The sequence below is a fragment of the Spermophilus citellus genome, assembly GCF_964194105.1.
Source record: "Spermophilus citellus genome assembly, chromosome: 2".
Taxonomy (NCBI): domain Eukaryota; kingdom Metazoa; phylum Chordata; class Mammalia; order Rodentia; family Sciuridae; genus Spermophilus; species Spermophilus citellus.
This window is the reverse complement of record NC_138183.1, coordinates 4,343,879-4,371,186: the sequence shown is the minus strand read 5'-3', so window position 1 is coordinate 4,371,186 and position 27,308 is coordinate 4,343,879. Positions and strand designations below refer to the sequence as shown.

At 45.8% G+C, this 27,308-nt stretch overlaps 1 protein-coding gene and 1 long non-coding RNA gene across 6 annotated transcripts; one reads left to right on the top strand and one right to left on the bottom strand.

Moving 5' to 3' along the window:
* Nucleotides 1–33: 33 nt before the first annotated feature.
* On the top strand, nucleotides 34–3,202 carry LOC308643026. Its single transcript, XR_014020686.1, has 2 exons — nucleotides 34–2,632; nucleotides 2,905–3,202. It is a non-coding gene; the product is annotated as an uncharacterized lncRNA (long non-coding RNA).
* Nucleotides 2,895–27,308, bottom strand: TTF1 (transcription termination factor 1). Of its 5 annotated transcripts, none has more exons than XM_081282590.1 (12): nucleotides 27,246–27,307; nucleotides 21,805–22,830; nucleotides 20,283–20,509; nucleotides 18,678–18,863; nucleotides 17,594–17,672; nucleotides 14,777–14,907; nucleotides 12,929–13,163; nucleotides 11,148–11,237; nucleotides 9,953–10,018; nucleotides 5,108–5,193; nucleotides 4,110–4,297; nucleotides 2,895–3,005 (listed from the first exon to the last, which is right to left on the bottom strand). In XM_081282590.1, the coding sequence occupies exons 2-11, from the start codon at nucleotides 22,821–22,823 to the stop codon at nucleotides 4,116–4,118; spliced, it is 2,301 nt and encodes a 766-aa protein (XP_081138716.1). In that variant the 5' UTR covers nucleotides 22,824–22,830; nucleotides 27,246–27,307; the 3' UTR covers nucleotides 2,895–3,005; nucleotides 4,110–4,115. The 5 variants fall into 5 exon arrangements, 4 of the variants coding, with proteins under 4 accessions (XP_081138716.1, XP_081138718.1, XP_081138717.1 ...); XM_081282592.1 differs by lacking the exons at nucleotides 2,895–3,005; nucleotides 27,246–27,307 and adding exons at nucleotides 25,569–25,638; nucleotides 26,658–27,238 and having other exon boundaries at nucleotides 3,345–4,297; XM_081282591.1 differs by lacking the exons at nucleotides 2,895–3,005; nucleotides 27,246–27,307 and adding an exon at nucleotides 26,658–27,238 and having other exon boundaries at nucleotides 3,345–4,297.

Here is a 27,308-nt window from a genome sequence, read left to right as displayed (position 1 = left end):
CCTGGGCCTTTGTTGGCTAATGGAGGCTGTAAGAGACAATAAATAGCTGAAACACATGGGTACAGGAAAGTGAGGCCCATCAGCAGCTGGGCCATGGACCCTCATAAGGCAATCACGGCTGTTTAAAAACAACTTCTGTCATCCCAGCCTGCTTCCTGTGGGAAGGGTGGGTTTCTGTCTTTACCCAAGTCTACTCATCTTCCTTCCTCTCACTGCACCCCCACCCCCGCCCTCTCTTGCCCACTCTGGGGCGTCAGTCTTGCCAAGTCAGCTCTGATTTTCACGGAGTGAGCCCCTGAATCCATCTCTCCAGCAGGCTTTCCTCTTCAGCACATTCTCTTGTACCAGACTGGGAGTTTGCTCAAATGTGCCCTAATGCAAGGTCTGCACCACCCAAAACATACTCATGGCTTCCCCAGGCAACCTACTCTACTTCCCTTGACACATACCACCTGCCCTGTTTTTCCTTGCAAGTTCCTGGATTCTTACATGTAAAACAGGTGGTTGACAAAGGTAAGATGCATATGGTTTGCTTCTGTATGCCCATTTTGAGGGTTAGAGGCAGGGAGATAAGTGAGAAAAAAACTACAAAGTAAAACTTACAAAGTACACAGTCACTGGGTAAAATTTATAGTTCAAGTAATCACCCACTGTCACACACACAGTTGTGGGTCGCTTCCTCAAAGTCCATTCACCCGTTTGTCTGCTCACAGAACCCATGAGACATTCCACTGGGGGATTTACCAACTCAGCTAGATCGTAGCTTGAGTTGGGCCCATGGGCTGGAGCCAGTCCCATCTTCCAGGTTACAGTGAGCACTCAGCCGGGCATGTGCTCTGTGGGTCACGGAACAACACCAGGGCCTCAGCAGGAAGAGGAAGACAATCTCTTTTCTCTTCTGGGTTGACGGAGGGAAGACTGAAGTGAGGCTATGAGAGCCTGTCTTGGGGGCTGAGGGACTGTATGTGTGGACTCAGACAAAACAGACTTTGCAGAGGGACAGTGGAGAATCAGCTAGGAACCACATCTCTGGAGACCTAGAGGAGCTGAACTAATGCTGAGTCCAGACACAGAGGGCTGTGTGAGTCTGTCTTGCTGCAGATGCAGTCAAGAGCTCTAGACTAGGACTGTGCCTGTGAATCAGGGAGAGCACTTGTCAGGCACGTCCCAGGACCTGGGCTCGAACCCCAGCACGTCAAAGAGTTCTGTGTTACAAACTCACCATCCCGCTGCCCAGAGAGAACCAGTGTTGACATCAACATCTTGGGTTCAGTTCATTCACTTTAATGCTTATACATACACAATTTCCTTAATTTTTTTACTTTTACAAAATTGAGAAAATATACTCTTCTGAAATATTTCACATCAATCAAACCTGTTATCATCATTTCTAAACACTGTGCAATATTATAGGGATATACCATAAATTCTAGGGATATACCATAATTTAACAAGTTTCCTATTACAAATATTTACATTTCCTGCTATATTACAGGACAAATTCTTAAAAATTGCTGGTCATAGAACATGTACATTCTTCAGGCTCTGATGAATCTTACCAAATTGTCCTCCAAAAGGAATATAGCATTTATTGTCCCATCAGCATGGAGATTGGCATGTCTAGGGACAGGAGCTGACCACAGGAGAGATTCTCACTAAGACAGTATTCATTTAGTTTATATTTATTGTGTGTCCATTTTTTTGCATAACACTGTGACAGGTGCTGGGGATATAGTGGTGAATAAGACTCTCACCCCTCTTTGAGTTCTTCCGTCTCCCCAGGTGGCAGGTCTGGGCACAGGCAGGGCACTGTAGCCTAGTAACCAGTCAGGGGTGCTGCACACAGTGCTGTAGCACATGTCTGGCATCCACAGGCCCTGGGCTGGATCCCTAGCAACACACACCCAGAATTCTCTGCATATTCTGCTGGGGTGTGGCTCAATGGCACAGTGCTTACCTGACAAGTGCTGCGTGAACCACTCAGCCCTGAGGACACAGTGGAGCCCCACTCGGCACTGATGGCCCACGTTTAGCCACTTTCTTCTCCTGTACAGGTGGCCCAGATGCCCTTGTTGCAGGGTTCTGCTAAGGGGCAGCCCACACAAGGCACTCGGAGACTAGAAGGCAGGAGGAGGCAGAAGCCCTTATATAGCGTGGAGACACATGTTCCTATAGAGGCACATGTTGGCGAAGGGACATGTGCACAGGCTGCCGTGAGGGCAGCAGCAGTGGACAGCCAGGAGTTCATGGAGCTGCTGGGAGGCAACGGGGGCATCAGTGCCCCATGCAGGGGCTACAACAGCTACCTGTATAGTCCCAAACTCTGGATAATCCAACGCCCCCCCCCCCCCACGCTGACTCCTTCATCCCATTTAACAACCTTTGTAACCTAAAGCCCAACAAATTCTCTGTTTTGCTTTCCTGAATGAGAGAAAAGCCTGCCACTAAAATTACCCTTGAAAACCCAGCAGGGGTTGTCCCAGGCTTCCGACAAGCCTCAGAACCAGGCTTTCAATCAACGACAGAAGAAACTGCTGCTCCTCTTTTTGTTCAGCTGGACACCACGTGAACGCAGTAACCAGCTTTCAGAGGACAGCTGATATGAGTACCATTCACAGATACTAGAGTCCAGGCAGAGGGGCTGGGGATCTGGCTCAAGCGGTAGCGCGCTCGCCTGGCGTGCGTGCGGCCCGGGTTCGATCCTCAGCACCACATACCAACAAAGATGTTGTGTCTGCCGAGAACTAAAAAAATAAATAAATACTAAAATTCTCTCTCTCTCTCTGTCCCCCTCTCTCTCACTCTCTCTAAAAAAAAAAAAAAAAAAAGGGCTGGGGATGTTGCTCAGTGGTTAAGCACTCTTGGGTTCAATCCCCTGTACCCAAACAAACAAATAGAGTCCAGGCAGATGGGGTGTGCAAGCAGTGACACACCAGCTGGAGGAAGAGAAGATCCACATATCCACCTCTCGCCTTTCTGCACCAGGAACAAACTACATCTGAGCCCTGGAGGAACAGAGTGCAGAGTGGCATGTGTCTCGGTGCTGAGTGTGCCGTGCACCCACACAACCAGCACCACGGGTGTGCCCTCCCCTCTACTGCTCTGCAGCCCCATGGGCGTGCTCCTCTCCACACAACAGCACTTTCATAGGAATGTTAGTAAGTTTCTCATGCTCCACAATAGACGCCATCACCTGCTCCGGCCATTGTAAACATCACTGCCAAAAAGAACTTTACTAAGTGCTATAGTTTGGATGCCAAATGTCCCTCAAAGGTGCATGGGTTTCTGGCCCACATCCTGGTCCTGCATGGACTATATAATTTTTGAGTTTCCCTCAGTGTGAGGTAAGCTAGCTGAGAAATATAGCGAAAAACTACCCAGCACAGAAAATAATTTTCAAAGAGCGAGGGCGGGATGGCTCTGCAACCTCAGGGGTCCTGCCTCCACAGTGGGAGGAGAGAGAGAAGAGCCCACTTTTGCTTTATTTATACAAGGGGGCTGCAAAGGATTTCAATGGAATGTTCTTTTGCCAAATAAGGTAGGAGGGGGGCTGTCCAAGCCCAGTGGGTAATGCCCAAGCCCGGAGCTAAAGAACAGCCTCTCTAGCCCAGTGAAGACCGAGCTCACCACATGCTTTGTGTAATCCATTAAGTGGGAGAAGCCTCAAAATGACTTTTAATGTCAAACCAAAATCTCCTTGGCTTCAAGGCTGAGTAGAGGCTATTCAGATAGCTCAGGGATGGCCCCCCCATACGTGATAAAAGCTTGGTTCCCGGGGTGCTGTTGCCGGGAAGTGGCAGGACTTTTAAGATGAGGGGCCTGGTGCAAGGTCTCCAGGGTGGGGCCTCCCCCCCTCCTCCTCCTCTTTTGCTTCCTGGCCACGAGGTGACCAGTTCTGCTCTGCCGTACACTCCAACCATGCTGTGCTGCCTCACCACAGACCAAGGCAACAGGATCAACTGATCACGGAGCGGAGCCTCCAAAACTGTTGAGCCAGAACAGACCTTTTCTCTTTACAAGCCGACTGTCTCAGGTATTTTGTTAGAGTAATGGAAAGCTAACATGTTAACATGTGTACAAACTAACAAAAAAGGAAAAGAAATGGTAACCTCTGCTTAACTTTGTTCTTCTGTGTCTTCTCCTTCACTATCATCTTCAGAATGAAAGATATCTCTAAATAGGAAAACCTGCTTGGGTGCTGTGGGAGTCTGGATTCTGGTCCCTTTTCTCGCCATCTTCTTTTTTAACTTTTCTTTAAGCACAGGCAGAGTAGTATTGTAAAGGTAGTCGATGATCTCTGCAGAACACAAATTTAACCTTGAAATTATTCACCTGCACAAAACCTCTTACATCAAAGAACATGGGATACAATAATGCACCGATCTTATCACCACAGGTTACTCACTTTCTCTCGCCCAGACCTTGAACAAACCCTATGAGTTAGGCCCTATTTTTAACCCAGTTTCCCAGTGAGAAAACTGAGGCAGAAAGAGCAGCTTGCCCAAGGCCATGGAGCTAATGGGGGTGCAACCTGGGAAGTGGCGTGAGCTGATTGCAGAGCAGTGCCTCAGCACAGGCTCCAGAGTCCAAGGTCACCCCAACTGTGGCTCCAGGCAGAGCACCACTGCTGGGAAGGCTACAGCACAACTCCCTGGAGCATGTTACAGGGAAACCCAGATTGTGCACTCTGTTCAGAGAATCTATGTTTCTAACTAGTGCCCCACAGAGCCCCGATGGATCTGAGTGTGGGAGCCACACAGCTAAACTCCCTATGGAACCAGGCACCTTCCATTCTTTCTGGAACAGCATGTCGTGTGGTGTGAATACACGGGGAAGTGTGTGGGCTATGCTGTCTGCACATGTGTGCACAAGTGTGTGTGACAGAAGCACCAGCAGGACACAGTTACTGAGTGGTCACCAAGTACCAAGCACCATGATAACCACATAACATGGTGCATCCCCTCACTTGGTCCTTTTGAAACTCCTGCTAGATGAGGATATGATTGCCAATATTCACCATTTTACACCTGGTGAAGCTGAGGTTCCAGGAATCACATCACCTGCCCACATGACTGGGCTCTGAGCCACCCATGTTCAAAGTACTGACCTGGAAACGTCTTTCTCTGCCAAAAGGGAACACAGGCCGCCTTCAGCTTATAAAACTTAGTTTGAACATAAGATGGAGGCACATCACTTTAGAAAGAAAAAGATGAAAATGTCAGTTAAAACTTACCATTTCAATACTTGTGTAGTAAGCACATTTATTCAGGTGGGGGCTATAGACACACCTAGTTTTCTTATCTTGAACCTGAAATCATCACATGCATAAATGTGTGGCTTGAGCCACATCCCCAGCCCTAAATGTCTCATTTCTATTACACATTTCGATACACCAGTATAAATCCTGCCTGTCAAAAAGCATTAATGGACAATTTCACAGAAATTTTTTTTCTCATATCTCTATGTCAGCCCTGTGCTTCTATTCCAGCAAGCAGCTTGGGCAAGTGTTTTAAAAGCTGAAGAAATGTGACACTGTTTGCTTGCTTGTTTTTTGAAGATAAAATGGCTGATTGTAAAAGTTAGATTTATTTATTGTATAAACTTGGGTCCAAGATGACATTTTTAAAAAATCTTGTTTTTAGATATACATGAATACGATCTCTCTATTTTGTTTATTTATTTTATGTGGTGCTAAGGATCGAACCCAGTGCCTCACATGTGCAAGGCAAGCACTCTGCCACTGAGTCACAACCCCAGGCCCCTAAGATGACATTTTTTAACCAGCTTATGAACAATCTTGGTAAGTTGGAAAATACTTTTTCTACAGGATAATTTACAACAGTCAAGTTGGTGATGCCTGTCCATTAACTTTTTATGCATCATTAAGGAGCACATGCTTAGTGTGGAAAGCCCTGGGTTCAATCGGCAGCACCAAACAGTAGCAGCTCTTCAGACGGCTCTGCTCAGCTGAAGCAGGAAGTCACCAGGGAAACGCGATGTGGCGGCTGACCCACGCGGAGCTTGCCTGGGGCTGGCTGCCAATGGCCTCACACAGCACCAACAATCCTCGAAATACTCTGGGCTGAGCTGCTCCTCTCTTCTCCCTCTCACTTTGGAGATGAGGAAATTGAGGCACAGCTAACAAAGGTGGGTGCTAGGACCTGTGCTGAGTAGTCTACTCCAGATCTACACCCTGGTCACCACCCTTCAGACAGGTACATTTGTCACAATTCCAAGGTGGATATATATATTTTTTATGTGCAGAACTAAACAAACAAACAAACAAACAAACAAAAAAGCCTACGGTGTTTTGATTTTCAATTTACAATATATTTCAACTAATAATAATCAGGACAGAAACAACCAAATCTAATATTGTTTTTAAAGTAAAAATCACTTAACTAAACTATCTGGATTTTTTTTTTTTTTTTTGTACTGGTGATTGAACCCACTGGATCACACCTCCAGCCTTTTTAGTATTTTAAGACAGGGTCTTGCTAAGTTACTCTCTCACTAATTTGCTGAGACTGGCTTTTAACTCTTTTTTTTTTTTTTTTTAAAGAGAGAGTGAGAGAGGAGAGAGAGAGAGAGAGAGAGAGAGAGAATTTTTAATATTTATTTTTTAGTTCTCGGCGGACACAACATCTTTGTTGGTATGTGGTGCTGAGGATCGAACCCGGGCCGCACGCATGCAAGGCGAGCGCGCTACCGCTTGAGCCACATCCCCAGCCCTGGCTTTTAACTCTTGATCCTCCTGCCTCAGCCTCCTGAGCCATGGGATGATAGGCGTGTGCACCACGCCCAAAAAGGAAGAAAAATTTAAAAGGAGCCAAGCACCCATTTTAAAAAGTGGAAAAACAAAGCAAAATATTGACTCAAAAAGAGCTGGGAAGTTTTAAGAGACTTTGAGCACATTTCATTTACCTTTAGTGTCTTCAGTGGGGGTGGAGGTGGGACGGCTGATCAGATTTGCTGATCCACAGTACATAGAGTTCTTTTTTTCTTTTTTGTGGTGTTGGGGATTAAACCCAGGGCTTGTGCACGTGAGGCAAGCACTTTACCAATTGAGCTATATCCCAAGCCCCAAAGTTCCTGAATACACATGTGTTTATGTAACATGCACGTACCCACCAAAGCTCCACGCAGTTTGTCACCAAGAATATATCTTGGAGCTCTCTACTGCCACTTAAAGGCTTTCTCATTCTCTACTGAGCTACACAGTATCTCACCGCACCAGAGCCATCTATCTACCCACCCAGGACACTATCAGCGGGCAGTCAGGCTGTTCTAGAAAAACACTATACATTACATTGTTCTGCACAGAAATCATTTTTTTTTTCTAAAGAGAGAGTGAGAGAGGAGAGAGAGAGAGAGAGAGAGAGAGAGAGAGAGAGAGAGAGAGAATTTTTAATATTTTTTAGTTCTCGGCGGACACAACATCTTTGTTGGTATGTGGTGCTGAGGATCGAACCCGGGCCGCATGCATGCCAGGCGAGAGCGCTACCACTTGAGCCACATCCCCAGCCCCAGAAATCATTTCAATTTTGTGTGAATTTATTCTGTAGAATATATTTCTAGAAATGGAATTACTCAATTCCAAATAGATTCACTCAAAAGGAAAAATTAGAATTTTCAATGGCACTGAGGCCATAGAGCACATCAAATCTGCCACATATTAACAATGTCCAGAGGGGGTAAACACGGAGGCTTAGCAAGGATGGCTTCAGCTACTGAAGGGGGTGACAGAAGCAAAGGGCCATTTATTTTGTATTTGTCTAAACTTTCTCTGACAAAAAGTTCCGGGGGGGGGGGGGGACTACAATGCTGTAGAGGAAAACATATGGCGAATTACAGCAGAAAGGAAGAAAAATTTAAAAGAAGCCAAGCACCCATCTTAAAAAGTGGAAAAACAAAGCAAAATATTAACTCAAAGAGAGCTGAAGGAAAAATACAATAAAGAGCAGAGCAGACCCCAAAACAACCAGCAGAGGGTGGGCAGCTCAGAGCTGGTTCTTTTAAAAGACAACCTCTATGACTCTTGTTCAGAGAGAGGAAAAATCGGAACAGTGCCCCTGTTCTGTAGCAGGCACCTAGCGTAGGATGCCCAGGAGGGGCATGGGTGTGGGCTTCGTGGGGCCGGGGCCACCCTTTACTGTTTCCCCTCCTGGCACCCTCTCCAGTTATGGACCATGTAACCTATTTCCTTTTCTTTAAAATATTATAAATCTCACACAATAAACCCAAGTCCTTCTTTCTTTTGGGTGTGGGTGTAATATTCAATTCTGTATTTGCATTCTCATATGCCTCTAAAAAAATCCTAACTGGAACACAGTCCCAGAACCACATTAATTCACCAGAGCAAGAGCAATGGCAGGACATTATAACCATCGGGGAGCTTGGAAAACAGAGGACACCCAGGCTCCACCCCAGACCAACACTCCTGGACTGCCTGGCTGTGGCATCAACATTCCCAAAAAGCTCCCCAATGAGCTCAATGTGCAAGCTGGGCTGAGAACCCAAGTCAGGGAACCACGAGGGTCACAAAGCTCCAGACTAGGCACACAGGGAGAACCATAACGCCTGCCATGTCAGCAGACAATGCCATACTGTCATGGCACTCATGTCTCAGCAACCTGTGATGCAGGGCAGCCTGGCTCAACCGCTGCCATCACACACCCTGGCTATCCTTTGTCCCTCTGATGTGCCAGCCACTGCCTGCCTCCCGTGACTTTCACATTGCTCCCCTCTGCCTAGGACACTCTTCTACTCCCATCTGGTTTATGTGTCGCCCTTTGTGACCACCTAGAGAGGTCTTCTAACCATCCTATGTCATGACTCCCTTCCCCAGGTCTCTTCTACCCTACTTTATTATTTTGTTAGGACCCAAGCTGTCTGAAACTAGCTTACTTGCTTACAGTCTTTGTTAGAGGAGAGGTGAGCCCTGGAGTCCTAACTCACTCGAGTCTTGTGTCTCGTATGCAATACGGGGTCAGGAAGTAAACTCCGTTAGTGCCATCACTGCTGTCAGCATAGTTTGTTGAGGGTTTTTAAGTCAATTCCTTAGTATACAAAAATATCTCTATCAACGGAACAGAAGCTCTGCCAGGGAAAGCAGCTGTCTTGTTCAATGCTCCATCTTGAGGCCAGGAAAACGCATAGCACACAGCTGCTCATCCTGGTAGATGAAGAGCGACTGGGCCTTAATTTTCTAGTAAAGACACTGAAAAGGAGCACACGCCAGAACCCCTTGGTCTCCAAGGCAGAGTGTGCACAATCTGTCTCTGCCGCCTCACCTGCCATGGTCAGTGGACAGCATGCTGACACTTTCCTAGTTACAACCATATTTTTTTTTGGGGGGGGGAGGTGGGGTATAACCAGGGATTGAACTCCGGGGACACTCAACCGTGGAGTCACATCTCCAACCCAATTTTTGTGTTTTAATAGAGAAAGGCTCTCACTGAGTTACTTAGTGCCTCACTATTGCTGAGGCTAACTTTGAACTCGAGATCCTCCTGCCTCAGCCTCCTGAGCTGCTGGGATTACAGGTGTATGCCACCACGCCCAGTCTACAATCATATTTTTCACTTGAACACTCAACTAAGTGGGCAGGGGTCACAGTATCATGCTCTACCTGAAGTCTAATCTCAGAGCACTTCGGGTATGACGAGCCACAGCCCTCAAGTGCACAAACACAGAAAACAAAAAACGTTCAATTAATGCTATTTACTGAAATGAAAGCTTACCTAGCTAACAACTCAGTGCCTTTAATTGTCTGCTTCTAAAATTTATTATTTACTCTGAGTTATATCAAATTGGTTTTCTTGCAAACTGGATTAATTTTAAGTATCATTTACACATAATTCCATATGCAGCATGAATTTCAGACCCACTTTTTAAATTCTGAGTCTTCTCTAGTTTGTAAGTTAACTTAGTATTTAACAAATGGTCTTACCCTATGGCACTAGCAAGATCTTCCCAATCTATTTCATTGGCGTCTTCCACATTTATTTCATATAACCTGTAAGAAAGAACAATGAAAATCTCAAGCAAAAATCAGGACAAAGCACATCTTCATGGAACCCCAGGATGTCAAGGGTTGGAGGCAGCTGGGGTGTTTGTCCCATCCAAGGCCAGGCCACCAGGCAAGTCAGTGACTGAGCATCTGTGCTCAGCACTCACAGCACGACAGCCATGGTGTGAAGACCTTTCTGTGCATCGTCACTTAGAGTGACCCTTGACATCTGTGATGAGGTCGGGGGACAAGGCCCATTCTAGACTCAAGGAAATGGGATTGACAGGCAGGCCACTTGCTCAAGGCTTCACAACTAACAGGTGTGCCAGCACTGGCCCCGGCCTGTCTGACCTGACCTGCTTGTCTATGCTGTCTGTCTCTCTGGCAAGGGAAGAAAGGTGGCCATGTAACTAGCCAGGCGAGTATCGAGAACCAGGAGGCACCCCAGTGAACCAAGCAGAAGGGCTGACAGGGAGCCCAGAGCCAAGCTCTCCACTCTTTGCTGTTAGTTGGTCAATACAAGCCCAGGCCACATCTCCTCTGCCCTTGGAATGCTCCTGGGAAGACTCTAAGAGACCAAGCCACAATGCAGAGCAGCAGGGCTCTGTCTGAATTTTCTTTTTTTTTTTTTTTAAGAGAGAGAGAGAGAGAGAGAAAGAGAGAGAATTTTAATATTTATTTTTCAGTTCTCAGTGGATACAACATCTTTGTTGGTATGTGGTGCTGAGGATCGAACCCGGGCCGCACGCATGCCAGGCGAGCGCGCTACCGCTTGAGCCACATCCCCAGCCCCTCTGTCTGAATTTTCTACTCACATTTTCCAATGGACAGAAATAACTCCCATCCATAGGGAAAGCTCTGAAGACTGAAATAACCAGTGAAGGAGTGCACAGAGTGCTCCATGCACATGTCTCTACCCGACCCTCCCAAGGACAGCAGGAGGCAGGGAACTTCTCATCTTCAGCCTCATTTAAGGGAAACAAGCAGAATGAATTTGTTCCACCCACAGTACATGTAGAAAGTGCCAGAGCTTGTACCTAACCCTTAGCAATGACACGGCAATCTCTGCTATGTCAACAGCCACTCTGGCTAGAGAGAAAACCCATTAAAATAGCACCAAGTTCTGTCCCTGTACCTTTCAATAAGGTTGATTTTGGCCTGCAGCGCATTCACTCCACGATACACAAACCCGCCATTAGTCATCCTCTTGGTCAGAATTTCCGTCCTGTGTGAAAAGGAATAAAAATTTCTTTTTTATTTCTAACATTTCGATGACTTTCTAATGTTCAACTCATTTACCATCATCAAGAACATACCTATTTGAAGAAAAAAAAAGTGGGAAGGAATCCGTAAAACGATAGAAAGTTATTGATTTCTTAAATTTGAATGATGGATGGGAAATAATACAGGTACACAAATTATAAAATTTTCATAATGAAAGTTTTAAGAAGGGAGGGAAAAAATAAGCCTATTAACAGGTGCTAAGCCTGTTAAAGGTGCTCTTTTAACTCAATTCACGGGCTAGGGCTGGGGCTCAGCAGTAGCGCACTTGCCTGGCATGTGTGAGGCACTGGGTTTGATTCTCAGCACCATGTGTAAATAAATAAAGGTCTAAACAACAACTAAAAATAAATAAATAAACTCAATTCACCTTTGTTTCTACAGCAGGTGGACACTGTCCTTGTTACCATTCCCAGTGTCTGGAACACCAAGCAGAGCACATTTAGAAACGTGGTAAGAGAAGTAATGAGCCTTCTAGTGTCAGTAAAGCTCTGAGTGACAGTGCTGACCCCACTAAACACTTAAAAAACACTAATCTTGAAGAATGAAATTTGGTACAATCTGATGGACAGACTGTTAGCTCTTCAGATCACATTCTTGATAAAGGAGATGCTAGACACCCACGTAGGTGACCGACATTGATCTCCCCAACAGCCCGTTGTTCACATGTTTGAAAAGTATCACCTGCAGCCACTTCAGCGTTACCTGAGGTAGACATATGTTCAGCATGCAAAGTTTCCCATTTTAAAATTACAAACACTTTTGTCTGCCTTAGATGTGTTGATTCTGAAGGGCACCAGCCTTGATCACTCCCCTTGAAATGCTCAGCCGTCACCTCCTGCTACAGCTTGGGCAGAAGGGCTCTGCTCCCTCCGTGTCACATGCCCCCAACACTCTGTTCTCTGGAGTTTCCCTAAGTGTAGTCTCCCATGAAAACCAACAAATATGGGGCTGCGGCTGCAGCCAGATCAGGACTGAGCCTCTGGGTGACTGACCAGCAAAGGGTGCCACTGGCTCACTGCAGGTGAGAACAGAAAAGCCACAGAGAGCAAAGCTAAAAAGGCAAAGCCACAATCAATGACAACCATTCTCAGGACTTCTCTTCTAAACCCGAGTTTCCTCCCATTTAAAAAAAAAAAAATGCTCTCTGTGGGTTGGGGATGTGGCTCAAGTGGTAGCGCGCTCGCCTGGCATGCGTGTGGCCCGGGTTCGATCCTCAGCACCACATACCAACAAAGATGTTGTGTCCGCTGAAAACTAAAAAATAAATATTAAAAATTCTCTTTCAAAAAACAAAAATGCTCTCTAGTTTTATAAATGAAATAAAGTCAGAGTCAAAAATCAGAAGTCCATTTCATTATTAAAAAGGCTTAAGTTCTGGGTAAAGAAGCCATTTGTTCCAGCATGGAACACTCCTCAAGCCAGCAGCTTGCACCTATCTTTGAGTCAGGGCAAATCAGGTGCTCATTTAATTCAGATGTTGACACTGGAGCAGTTGGGGCAGTGGACCGCAGAAGTTCACTTCTGATCTGTGAGTGTCCATGGACGTTCTTAGCAGCCTCACCTCTCCGCCCTAAACCAGTGAGCAACGCAGGAGAGTCTTGTTGAAGTTTGTATTAGAAGTCGTAAACTTACCACTTACTTTTGCACTGCATCCAATTTCTGGTTTCCACTTTAGCTTCCACTTCCACCCAGGATATGCCCTTGTAGAGTTTTTCCCGGACGATTGACAGGCGACCTTCAGGATTCTCTTGGAGCTGTGAATCCATCTCTTCCATCTCCTGGGGAGACATTTTCTTTAAAATCACCTCTTCAACAGCCTTGATGAGCCTCTGTGTTTCCGTCTTATTCCAAGCACCGTGATTTCTTTCTATAGACATAAAAGGATGGCCTTATAGCTGCTAATCTACGTGCTTTCAAAAACAACCCGAAACATGAAAAAGTCAGGCATATTATCAAGTTACAAACATATTAAAAAAAAAAAAAATCAAATTACATGCCAATTTTTTTTTAAGTTTTAGTTGTAATTGGACACAATACCTTTATTTATTTATTTTTATGTGGCACTGAGGATCGAACCCAGGGCCCCCACATGTGCTAGGCAAGCGCTCTACCTGAGGCACTCTACCACTGAGCCACAATCCCAGCCCAAATTACATGCCAATTTAAATAAAATTATTAAGCTTTAGTATTTGGCCATGATTCTTTTTCAGAACCAAAGCCAGAAATTATTAAACAGACGTCCCAGGCTGCCAGTGTAGCTCAGTGGTACAGAACTTGCAGTGTGCATAAGGCCCTGGGTTCTGCCCCAGTGCTGGGAAAAAAGTCCTTTCTTTAAACAATGATTTCATTCAACTTCAATGAAGTTGTTCTTCCTGTTTCCAAGAGCAACGTCTACTACGCGACACTGTGAGGCTCCCAAGCATGCGCCAGGAAAGAGTCCAACGACTCTCTTGTCATGCACACACCTCCCTCCTCAGCTCCTCCTGTGATATTGGTGGTCACTGTGATGCCCACCCAGCACTTGACAAGAGGTCCCAGAGTCGCCCTAAGGCCATCCTCCTGTGCAGATGTCAAGAAGCATCAGAGGAGCTTATTCCCTGTGGATAGGCAGGTGTCAGAGCATTAGAGTTAGCATCAGACCACAGCCTGCACAGGGCTTCAGTTTGGCTCCCAGAGTGTTACCCCCTCCTGCTCCACAATAATAATTTGGATAAATATTTGGAAATAAAAAGATTTCCAAAGGGAGAAAAAAAGATACTTAGAATTCACAAAATTTTTTTTTTGGTACCGGGGATTGAACTCAGGGGTACCCAACCACTAAGCCACATCCCCAGCCCTATTTTGTATTTTATTTAGAGACAGAGTCTCACTGAGTTGCTTAGCGCCTCACCATTGCTGAGGCTGGCTTTGAACTTGTGATCCTCCTGCCTTAGCCTCCTGAGCTGCTGGGACTACGGGCGTGGCCACCGCGCCTGGCCCAAAATATTTTTAAAATTCCAGATTTTTGCTTTTCTTCTTGGAAACTGAAAGGACTGGCTGCATCACACTACTTGAGTGGCCAGAACACGGACTCTGTGTTCAATACACCCCACCTGAGGCCCGCTTTCTCAGAGCAATCTGGGACGTTTTAACGGGAAGAACATAACTAAAGGAACTTTCTCTAAATGAAGAGTAAAACTGACAAGAGACACCAGTGCTTTTCCTCCCTGCCAACAGGCCACCGAGAGCGCGCTTCCCTCCCACAGGCTCCTCCACCCAGCTCCCCATCCAGCCTCTGTGACAGTTATATTCTCACTAAACTTAGATGTAGTCAAAACCAGTGTAGTAAAGGTAGCACAGGTTCACTGAATGCATAAAAAAGTGAAATGAATGAGCACAGAAAATGACCCTAAAATAAAGAGTACTCTTAGAGGCCAGCCAGCAGCAACCTCTGGGGGCTGGCTCAGTTGTGGCTCCTTCACCATGAGGTGAGTCACTTACGACTGCTGATCTGGGAGAACTTCAGGGCAACCGAGAGGCTGCTTCGGGCCACCATGGCTCCAATCTTTTTCCAGTCGTTCCCGTGGAGGGAATGGTATGCCTTCAACTTCTCCGTATCTCCTTGGCTATACCTGAGAGAAGAAGAATGTTCCTAAAAATGGTAATCACTGCAGCATGCTGCCAGCATGGGAAGAGCCAAATGCAGGGCGCCACAAGCCCACATCCAGGCCTGACGATCCCCGCTCCCATCCCTGCATCTCAGGATCTCAGCAGAGCAAATAACTTCTCGGTCCATTTTCACCTCCCAGCCTCTGTACCTGTGGTGGAGGCAGTCCGCTGACCCACAAAGGTGCCCCTCAGAGAAGGCTGCCCTGCTCCCCTCCCCAGCTCTGGTCATGACCTGCAATTACACATCACGGGCTCTCGCTTGCTCGTGTGGCTTCCTCTAGACCATGGCTGCCTGATAGAAATATGTTAGCCTCACAGGGATTCACTTTCATGGAGTATTAATGAAATTAATTGAAGAATACATTCTCTTTAACCCCATGAAGAATGCTATCATTTCATTATGTAATTCGTATCAAAAAACACTGAGCTGTTTTACATTCTTTCCTTCATATCGGGCCTCCCAAAACCAGTGTTTCCTTGACTCTTGCAGCACACCACAATTTGGACCCACTAGGTTTCAAGGGTCCAACAGCCACCCGAGGCTGGTGGTCATGTTGTGGATGGCCCAGCTCTGGAATGGAAGTTCTACAAGGACAAGGACCCTGCTGGTCATGTCCTCTATGGTATCTACAATGCCTGAGAGACAACAGATATTCAGTAAACATGTAGCCAATGGCTGAACACAAATATGTATCTTTTTAAAGATTTAAAATGCACCAACCCCACGAAAAAAACAATTACCAAAAAAAGCACTATAAAATTAAAAATACATTGAGGTTGAAATACCTTAAATATTTTAAGTGAAATAAAGTAATCATCCCCTCAGTATGGGTAGAGGAGCGCAGGTTATGTACTGCTTAGGCAATCCAGAACTCCTTCAGCACAATAACACCCTAAGGCTTTCAGAAAGTCATTGTCAATGCAGACCACTGGGACTCTACAGGGACTCTACACTTATTAAGAATAATGGTGGGGCTGGGGTTGCGCCTTGAACGCGAAGGGCCCTGGGTTAGATCCTCAGCGCCACGTAATAATAAATAAACAAAAATAGAGGTACTGTGTCCAACTACAACTTAAAAAATTAAAAAATGAAGAATGGTGTTGGGGCTGGGGTTATGGCTCAGTGGTACAGTGCTTACCTAGCACATGTGGGGTGCTGGGCTCAGTCCTCAGTACCATACAAAAATAAAATAAAGGTACTGTGTTCAACTACAACTAAAAACCAAAATATTAAAAAAAAAAAAAGAAGAAGAATGGTGTAGCTGGGTGTGGTGATGCACACCTGTAAGCCCAGTGGCTCAGGAGGTTGAGGCAAGAGGATCAGTAGTTCAAAGCCAGCCTCAGCAAAAGCGAGGTACTAAGCAACTCAGTGAGACCCTGTTTCTAAATAAAATACAAGATAGGACTGGGGATGTGGCTTTGTGGTCAAGGGCACCAGAGTTCAATCCCCAGTACACACACAAAAAAAGAATAATGGTATAAAACAAAACCTCCTAGTACTTCCCCCTCAAGGAAGTCAGGGTCTTCCTGAGATAAAACAGCAACTTAAAGATGCTTGCAGCAACAGCACAAGGGAACTAGGAAGGATAAGTGTACAACAGGGAAAGAGGTGTGCTGACTTTGAACACCTGAGCCTAAATTCTAAGCCTAAAGCCTTGGTCTTTGACTTCCTGGTTCCTTTCAGTGAGGAACCCTTCAGTTAAAGAAATACTCTAAGGTAGTGACCACCCCAACACAAATCATGTAGCACAAACAAATTAACTTCTTAAATCATCACAATAATAAGAGTATTACTATTCCAAAGTTTATTCTCGCACTTATGTTGCAAGCAAAAACAGGTTACCCTTGCTGCCACCACAGACTTGCCAAAGGCATGCTTTTAAGTGCCATTTAAGACACCGTCTTCAGTGAATTTTCCTAAAGCTCTACTCACACTGTCTAATCTTGGGGTTTGGGAAAAGGGTAGGGTGGGTCTGCGTGTGGAAACTTTCCTCACCAAAAGTTGAGAGTAAGAACCACATTAAGCGCTCTGTGTAGAAACCCCAGAATTGCATGTAAATGATCTAATGTTCATTTTTACTTCCACCTTCAAATCCAAAGAATTGTGCTAAAAGGCAGGCGGGTGCATCATGTGGGGAGCGCTGAAGTCCACAGGCACTTATGACACAGAGGAGAGAGCAGGGGTGGCGTGAGAGCGGAAGGGCTTGTTGAGTGCTAAACCAAATACAAAGGAATGCCGAGATTCAGGCAAAGGTTACAAAAGGGTTATTAAAGAGGTGGAAACTTAAAGGACCTTGAAGACAAATTGAAAAATATCCAATCCAGTTTCTTTTTTTTTTTTTTTTAAGAGAGAGTCAGAGAGAGAGAGAGAGAGAGAGAGAGAGAGAAAATTTTAATATTTATTTTTTCTTAGTTCTCGGCGGACACAACATCTTTGTTTGTATGTGGTGCTGAGGCTCGAACCCGGGCCGCACGCACGCTAGGCGAGCACGCTACCGCTTGAGCCACATCTCCAGCCCTATCCAATCCAGTTTCACGTGTAAAGTTCCTCGTGACTTTTGTTTTCCATCTAGTGCTAAGGATATTTGACTTATAATGTAAGCAAAGTAGAGAAAAAAGTTCTGGCTTGAATTAAGACATTTTTCTTACCTGCCTTTGTAATTATTGACGTCAAACATCTTCTTTGCTCGATAGTATACGAGTTTCCAGGGCCGAGCAATGCCCTTACCTACAGTCAGAAGAAACAAGAGTCAGAGGGGCCTGAAAAGGCTGGAGTGAAATAGTCACAACTGCAGCAGGGACCCAGGACAGCCTCCCTCTGTAGCTGCACTAACTATCCTCAGCCCCGTGCTGGTCCTGCAGAGCTGGCCTGGGGAGCAGATGCCTGCCATCATTGCTGCCCTGGAGAGCTTTGCAAACTGGATGCTAAAGCACTGGAGACTCCAGATTCTGGTCTACTCAGTTCACGGAAAAGACCCATAGAAGGCAAAGTATTTTTAACATCATTTGAATTAAAAAGAGAAACACCCTAAGGCAGGGGACACACATCAACAGTTCTCCATAAGATGAAACTACATTTTTCTCATTTTCCCTCTCTAGAAGACATGACCCCGACCCTCCAGACAGATTTTCTTCCCTTGGCTCCTTTACTGCATGGCCTCCTAACCTCCCACAGCATCCTGAAGGAGGGCCCCAGCCCCAAGCACACCGCCCACCTCTAGAACCGCAGGAGACCAAGGTGCATGCAGGAATGGGCTTTGGGCTTTGTGCAGCACATGCAGAGTAACAAGAATGGGACAAGACACCAAAAGCCACAAATATTGCCAAGTAGGAAAGACCAAAAGTGATCACTTAATTTTTTTTTTTTTTGATACCATAGATTGAACCCAGAGGCACTTTACCACAGAGCCACATCCCTAGCCCTTTTTATTTTGAGACAGGGTCTCACTAAATTGCTTACGGACTAAGTTGCTGAGGAAGGTCTCAAACTTATGATCCTCCTGCCTCAGCCTCCAGGGTTGTTGGGATTACAGGCATCTGCCACCGTTCCTGGTTTCACTTTATTTTTCACAAAATTCATAAAAGCACTGCAGCTGGGAGACATGGACACGTTCCAAATCCCCAAAAGTTCTGACTGGCAGTAAGAATGCTATTCACCACAAGAGCAATTAACTCGTACTGCAGGCAGGGGATGGGAAAACTGGAGGGTCAGGGTAAGCACTTCTGAACTCACCAATGTGCACCCTAAACGCATGCTTTCTTTTCAATTCAGTAATGGAAGACTTCTCCTCTGGGTATCTGTCTGTGTATAGCAGCTTGTCCGCATTTTCAATTCCTGTCAGAGACAGAAATTCTTGCACATTTTTCTCTATCTGCTTATTTTCCTTTGCAGAAAATTTGCCAAATCTAATAGCAATACCTAGGATTGAGGAGGGGAAAGGGAGAGAGAGTATGTTTTGTCAGTAAGAACAAAAGCAAACCCCTGGCTCTTAGAGCACCAGGCCCACCTGTGAGGAGCAGCTGGGCTGGTGCCCTTGCCCTTCATCCCAGACCCCACCTTCAGAACCCCTCCCTTCCTTCAGATTTTCCCCAAGGTCCTTCCTGCTCATCCCAGTCAACTTTCCTACTTCATCAATCTTCTAAAAATAACATATATTCATTAAAAATCCAGATAGCATCAAGTGAAAAGTTTAAAAAAGTCCCTTCCCTCCCCACATGGAGGGTGGTGCTCTGCCTAGGCCGGCAGGAAAGTGTCAGAGGTGTCCAGTGCATGCACTCTGGGGAAGGGCAGCACACATCACACCCTCTTCCTGTTCACCAAGCAAAGCACTCATTGACTGCTACATAGTATATTTGTCTTTCTTTCTTTTCTTCCTTTTTTATGTGCTGGAAATCCAAAGATTATCTTTTTGTTCTCAAATTTATTCTAAAAATACTTTTCTTTGGTACCAGGGATTGAACCCAGGGGCACTTCACCACTGAGCCATATCCCCACCCTTTATATTTTGAGACACGGTCTCACTAAATTGCTTAGGGCCTTGCTAAGTTGCTGAGGCTGGCTTTGAGATTGCAATCCTTCTGCCTCAGCCTCCCAAGTCACTGGGATTAAGGTGTATATAATTGCACTCAGTCTAAGAATACTTTTTATGAAATACGTAACTCAAAAAATTTCAAGATGGGGCTGGGGTTGTGGCTCAGTGGTACAGCGCTTGTCTCACACGTGAGAGACCCTGGGTTCGATCCTCAGCACCACATATGTCCATGTATAACTAAAAAAATATTTTAAAAAATTTTTAAGATGTCAATAAAAAGGATCAAAATCAATAAAAAGGATCCTTAGAAACTACTCTATAAATGGTGTGCACATGTAGTTTGTCTATTTCTACGTCTCTTCAAACTGATAAACTCGTTTTACTTTCTTCACTGACCAGTGCTATTGGGCCTCCCCTGGTAGACATGCAGGAAACGGTGCTCATTTGCAGAACACAGCCTACACCAAGCACTGAATCAAGGAGAGCAGGTTCTGCCTGCTGGAGTCCATGCCCACCACAACCAGCTCATCCTCAAATCACCATTTTAGGGAAGGAAATTACACCTCATCTCAGTTGAATTAAGCTGCTAATATTTTAATTTTGTTATCTCCCTTGTGTCCTCCACCAGAAGTGGGGCAAGGAGGAAAACACAGGCCCTTCATTTTGACATTCCACAGCTCAGAAAACAACTCTGGGAGGAGAGAGCCCAAGGGGCTAAAGGATGTTTTCTCTGTGAATCTGTCAACCTGAATAACTCACAACACCACCCAGGAAAATCCAACCTCCACTAGGGGCCACAACCTCACCCTGAGCTTTAAATTCTTTAAACCGTCCCAAGTCGTCGCGGTACATCCGCTTGATGGTAGTGGCAGCCCTGTCCTTTATGTCAGGAATGAACTCCTGGAGCTGCCTCACGGCGGAATCCAAGTCCACATCTGAGTCACCAGACTCTCTCTGCTCTTCAGATAAACGTCTTGCCGTGGAATCCCCAGGCAATGCCAAGCCATGCTCTTCCTCAACTGCAGGGTTTAACCTAAGAGGGAAACCGGGTTAAACACTATCGCTTGCCCTGCCAGCCAGTCAACTGCTTTCCTAAATGACCCTCAGTCTACCAGAGTTCAAATTAGACAGGACCTTGGAGTTGATTCAGCTCATGATTCTCAAAGTAACTTGATTTACACGGATATGTGTCCAAGGTGGCCTAGGAAGTAATGTGAAGCCCTAATTCTACCAAATACTGTTTATACTACAATTTCTCATCTTTTTTTGATTTTAGATATTAACTCTCATCAGTAAAACCCTCTCTATTTTCCACTAAGAATCAGAATTGAAAAAACAATTCTTCCAGACCCTCCCAACGAGCTGAGCTTTATAACACGATGTTACCAAACGGTTAGGTCAGTGTTCCGGGTTGGCATAGTCAGAGTTGTTTTTACTCCAGATAGTTAGGGCATCATTTCTCCTCTGATTTATTTTCTATATAGGTACCCTAAGTCCTCCCCAAACTCTCTGCAAGGCGTCCCCATCTGCCCTTAGTATGCTTGGTCACATCAGCGACCCTCTCAGACTGGCACCACTGGAGGGAAGGGAGAACAGCTTCCAGAAACTCACAACTGAGGTGAGCTACAAGACACACTCCGGCACACTCCTGCCTTGCAATCAGTGATCTGGAAACTGATCTGGGTATCAGTTTGGGAAAAGGGTAGGGTGGGTCTGTGTGGAAACTTTCCTCACACGAGGACAGAGGACACGAGTGGGCCCATGACTCTCATCAACGCCACCTGACATGCCCTCCTCATAACATTCATGTGGAAATATTTTAAGCCAGAACAGGCGTGAGAAAGTCACTAAGTCACTGAGTTAAAATGGGGAGAAAATAGGTCCTGAGGGACTATGAGATAAAGTGGTCTTTAAAACACCTCTTTATCTTCATCTATTATATAGCACACTTTAATGGTATTTACATAAATAATGGTTTCACTAAATTAACATGTAGTGACAATATTAAACCAAGATTTTTTTGGGGGACTGTTCTATAGAATGTGAAGTATAACATATCAAATCCTTCTTCCTTTTTATGGATGCATTTTGGGACCTTAAATATCTTTTCAACTTATATAGAGTTTTACGATTCAAAATAGCTCTTACTGAAATCTAGTTTAATTGCTTTACTTTAGACATGAAGATATTAAGCCACCTGCCAAGTGTGCTCAACTAAATATGTGCATTATTCTGCATGTGAAAGCGCCTGTGACACCTGCCACTTACTGCCCTGTGCTGAAGGAAGAGGCCTCACACACACAGCACAAGGCAGCCACTCTCACCTACCTCTGCGCCTCTGGCACCTGCTTCTCCCCCTGTGCAGCCTGGGCTCTCCCCTCTAGGGGCCGGACTGTCACCCCTTCTTCCATCATGGTGCTTTTGCCCTCCGGTGAACCAAAGCGCGTGTTCCCAGAGTTTTCATCCAGTGCTGAAGAACCACCAGACTCCACAGGGCTTTCTGCGGAGACGTGCCTCCTCCTCTTGGCCTTCTTCACAGCACTGGACCTTCTCACCCTCTTTAGTGTGTCACTGCCTTCTCCAGCCTCTGCTTCAATGGCTACCTGAGGTTCTTCGGAGGGATGGTGAGCTAGATCCCCAGGCCCCGCTGAGGCTTCCCATTCCTGCACGCTGGACCTTTTCCTCTTTTTTTTCTTAGACTTCTTTTTACCAGTGGACACTGGTGGTTCTGAGATTTCCCCTTCAAGGCTCAGAGAAAACAAGGGTGGCTGTGCCCGTGACTCCGGCTGGGGCAGGACAATGCTCCCTTGAGGGCCCAGGGGTGCTGCGACTCCCCCCGGCTGGCTCCGACTCTTTCTCCCCCTGGCTCCGCTCCACGGCTCCTCTGGCCCACCTTTAGGAGACTCAGTGGCCGCATGCTCACCCACCACACACCCTTCTGCTGAGTTTTGCTCTCTGCTGATATCTACATAGACGACATCCACGTCTCTCCCCAAGTTCTTGGGCGTGTTCTCAATGTTTTCTTTATCCACGAGGACATAAGCAACCCCTGTTTCCGGGTCTACCCCCAGAGCACTCTTTCTCCTCTTTTTCTTCTTCTTGTTTGTAGAAGTAGCCTTTTCAGTCTGATCACAGATTTCTGGTTTTTTCAAAGGAGAAGAAATTAGAAGCTGGAAATCTTTTTTCTTCTTACTCTTAGTTATTTGAAGCTGGTCACCTTCCAGAGAGGAGATTCTGAAACTTTCATGGGCATGTTTCTGGGGTCTTTCCTTATATGCAAAGTACTTTTTGTTCTTCTTGTCAAAAACTGGAGTATGAATCTCAAATTTATTTGACTCTCCTTCCATTTTATTCCTACAGGGAAATGTGACAACAACTTTTATTTAATTTTTAAATGTATTTGCATTTTATTTTATTTTATTTTGGTACTGGGGATTTAACCCAGGGGTACTTTACTGCTAAGCTACATCCCCAGCTCTTTTTTAAAATTTTGATACAGGGTCTTACTAAGTTGCTTAGGGTCTTGTTAAGTTGTGGAGGCTGGTTGAACTTGTGATCCTCTTGCCTCAGCCTCAGAGTCACTGGGATTACAGGTGATTACCCTCTAATCAGGATTACCCTGCCCAGCAATTTTTTGGATTTTAAACATTAGTGTGGGTGGGGGGATCCGGCAAAATGAAACTATATGACAAACAAGAAGCTTGGAACCATAATTGTAAATTATATACACTATTAAAAATGCAGAGGAGGCTTACTGCAACCAACTGTCCAGTCCCATTACCTTTATGATGTAAAGGACAGCACTCCGCACACTCAGGTCCCTGCCCCTCACAGTCTCATCTCTGACCTGTCCAGCTGTGCTTCTGCCACATATGCCTTGTTATGGTCCTTTAAATATGCCCTTAGGTCTCCTGGGTGACCTCTGCTGACTCCCACTCTCTGGCCTCCTGCCATCCCTCACAGCACAGCTTTAAGGTCACTTCTTCAACAAAGTTTTTGTTGCCCCCTGGGGCTTGGCCCACTCACCAAATGGTATCTTTCACAAAAAAAAACTGTGCTTCTCTTTGGTAGCATTTAGCCTAGTTGTAATTTTAGTGTCCAACAAAGAGTGAAAATCCTGCAATGTGCTGGAATAAATTTGCATAAGGCTGTAAGGGTAATATGAATACATAAAGCACACACATTTTAGAATTTAAATATAGTAAGAAACTTATCTTACCAAAGAGAATGGTTAAAAAATAAAAATTTGTAAATGTCACATACTTCTTGCTCTATATTGGTTCTAAGTTCACAATTTTAGATTTCATTTGTTTTTGACTAGGTAATTCATTTATGTGGTTCATAAATCAAAAAAATCTCCTTGCATTCCCCCTCCTGAGCACCCAAGTATTCTGATCTGCAGCCACTGCTGTCACTAAACGACAGACCCCCATGGCCTCAAGCCTGAAGGCTGTGTGTTTTCTGCAGAAGGCACGTAATTTATCTTGGGGAATAAATGGCAGCTGAGAGAACAGGGCTGCTGAAAGAAAAGGATATGAAAGAACATCTGCACTTACACTTCAAGGCAAGTCCCTTGGCCCCTGGACCTTATCTCCCATGCAAGCACTGTTGTAGTGTGAACTGATAAATACAATCAATAAGAGTAAGTTATAGATTAGTAAAGAATATAGATTATAAGATTTTGATAAGTGAGATAATTATAAAGCAAGAACTGTCATAGGCAGGCTTAAGACTCCATTTTGTCACCTTCTTAAACAAAAAACTATTATATAAGAGCTATTTCTGAGAAACTGAAATGAAAACTGTTTTCTTATAAAAATTGTCTTTCCGTACTTTGTACCCCACAAATTGCACCCTACTCAGGATGCAGCAGTGGTCGTGGTGCGCTACATCCTGGATTTGAATGCCCTTGTGGGTCTACATGACTTTGAAGTAGACTCTCGCCCTGCCAACTCCTGCCCAAATTCAGGATGTGACTGTCTAGCACTTGCTTGAACCCAGGACTGTGGTCAACTGAACTGCAAAGCTAATGCTTTTTTTTAGCTTCTGTTTATCACTTGCTTGCTGACTGGAAAACTCCAGTCCTGCCTACAGCCCATAGGTCCCACTTACTGTTTTAATTTCTGCAATTGGCTAGCTTACACGGCGATAAGCAAGTCACTGAGTTGTGGTTTTTGTCCTTATATTCTTCTTGGATGGACCAGGAAACTACTGTCCTCTCACAGAACTTTTTTAGTCTCTATGCTGGGTGACAGTCCCTGGCCAGGTAAATAAAGATCTCTTCTGATTTGAATTCGGACTTAAGAGTGCTTTCTGAAGCGGCTCCTCCCCTAACAGCCCCTAGAGGTCTGGTAGCCTCCTCCCAGTTGTCAAGCAAGCTGGGAACCACCCTCCAGAAAGACAAGGGGTCTATGACCTCTCTGAGGACTCAGCTATAGCAAAAATGAGTACTGTGTTGACTCCCTACTCAGATAGTGTCTAGCAGGTTTTGTCTTATGCACCTGTATAGCCCCAGCATCTAGCAGAGTACCTGGCTCTTGGGAGGAGCTCAATGTCTTTTTTTTTTTTTTTTGGGGGGGGTAAGGGAAATTGAACCCTAGGGGCCTTAACTACTGAGGCTTTTTAATTTTTACTTAGAGACAAGTCTCATTAAGTTGCTTAGGGCCTAAGTTGCTGAGGCTGGCTTTGAACTCCTCAGCCTCCTGAGCCACCAGCCACCATGCCCACCTGGCTCAATGAATGTCTTCTTGAATAAATCAGTGCCTTCTCTTTGGCTGCCCTTAACCTGCTCAGAATGGCTGAAGGAAAAAACCTCACAACTAGACAGAAGGGAACCGCTGCAAATAGATGGTTCCTGACTACAGATGGGACTTGAACACTGCCCAGAAATCCAACTGTTTCTCTACATCTATGTGCCCTAAAGGGTAGCTAGTAGCCACATGAGGCTTCTGAGCTCTTGAAATGTGGCCAGGCCAAACTGCACTTACTGTAAAATACATGTTGCATTTCAAGATTCAGAACAAGAAGGTAAAATATCTCATTAATAATTTTTATAGGGGCTGGGGATGTGGCTCAAGTGGTAGTGGGCTCACCTGGCATGCGTGCGGCCCGGGTTCGATCCTCAGCACCACATACAAACAAAGATGTTTTGTCTGCCAAAAACTAAAAAATAAATATTAAAAAAAAATTCTCTCTCTCTCTTTAAAAAAAAATAATAATTTTTATATGCTGACTTAATATTGAGATCAGAATTTGGGTATTGGGTTAGGTGAAATACACTCCTAATTCTACTTGTTGCTTTGATAACTTTTAATGTGTTTACTAGCAAATTGTCAACGACATACATGGCTTGTATTGTACTACTTTGGATAGCCTTGCTCCAGGCACTTCATTCACTCTTTTTTTTTTTTAATTTTTTTTAGTTGTAGATGGACACAATACCTTTATTTTATTAGTTTTTTTTTTTTTTTTTAAGTTTTATGTGGTGCCGGAGGATTGAACCCAGTGCCTCACCCATGCTAGGCAAGCACTCTACCCCTGAGCCACAATCCCAGCCCCTCTTTACACTGTTCTTGAAATATTTCAAAGTTCCTTCACTTCAACAAAGTTTTAAATGCCATTCTTCTCTCTCACTTGCAGCAGACAAACTTGCCTCCAACTTCACACTCATACAATTTAGAAAAGAAATACTTCACCCTCCAAACCCAACATCCCTGCTTCCTCCTCTCCCCTTCTCTTGCTGCAACAAAGCATCCCTTCTCCTGACAAAGGCCATTTCCAGCCATGTGTGCGCTGGATCCCAACCCTCTTCTGCCTTCTCAGAATCATAATCTTGCCCTTGAACACACCCACTACAGGAAGGAGATGCCTGCTGAGGATGTGGAAAGTGAATACCTCCCAAATCAACAAGTGAATCCTAATGTGCCATCAGGAAGCCCTGGGACCCCCTACCAGAGCACCTGAAATGTAAATCTTGACAAGTCCCTTTAAAACCTCCCTGTCCCTCTGGATCTGGAGAGTCACAACCTCTGGGACAGGAGTCCCAGGTGTTTCTCCTTTGCTAGCAAAGCAATAAACCTTCTTTTTCCTTTTTCTCAAAACCGTGTCCTCATTATTAAATTGCCATTGATTGGCATTGGGGACAGGGATCAAGCTTTCAGTTACAAATACATAGTCATTACCTGCTAAAAACTTTTTAGGGCTCCGCGACCACAAGGCTCTAGGATTGGTCCTGATCCGCCCCGTCGACCCAGCAATCCACCTCTCACCTGGGCTGGGTGTCGGACGCCGCCGTCCCTCAGTTCCCACAACACACCATGCTCCGACTCCTCCCGGGGCCCGGCAAAGACCGCTCTTCCTCCGCGCCGCCCTCCTCCCTTCAACTGGGCCAGGCACGGAGGCCCCTTTCTCCAGCGTCCCGGGCCCCTGGGGGCACCCGGCTTCCCCGCGCACAACCCGCGGCCCTCAGGCGGGCCTGGTCCCCTCGCTCGCGAACGGCTCCCCCGGGCTCGAAACTCATCCGACCGACGGGGCCAACGGCTCCCCCCCGCGAGCACGCGCCGTTCGCAGTCCCCGCCACCTCCGGGCGGCGAGGTGAGGCGGACTTCGGGCCTCCCACGCCGTCCGCCTCAGTTCCGAGTGACGAGGCCAGGAGTAAGCGACGCCGGCCGCCCTGCGCCCCCGCGCGTTCCAGGATAACGGGGTCATCACGGTCGCCAGCTGGCGCTCGGCAACCAGGACCCCGCCAACTCCCGTGCCCTCCAACCTACCCCTCAGGACCGTCGCAGCCAGCCTTCTGACCCGGAAGTGCTGCCGCCGCGCAAGCGGAAGTA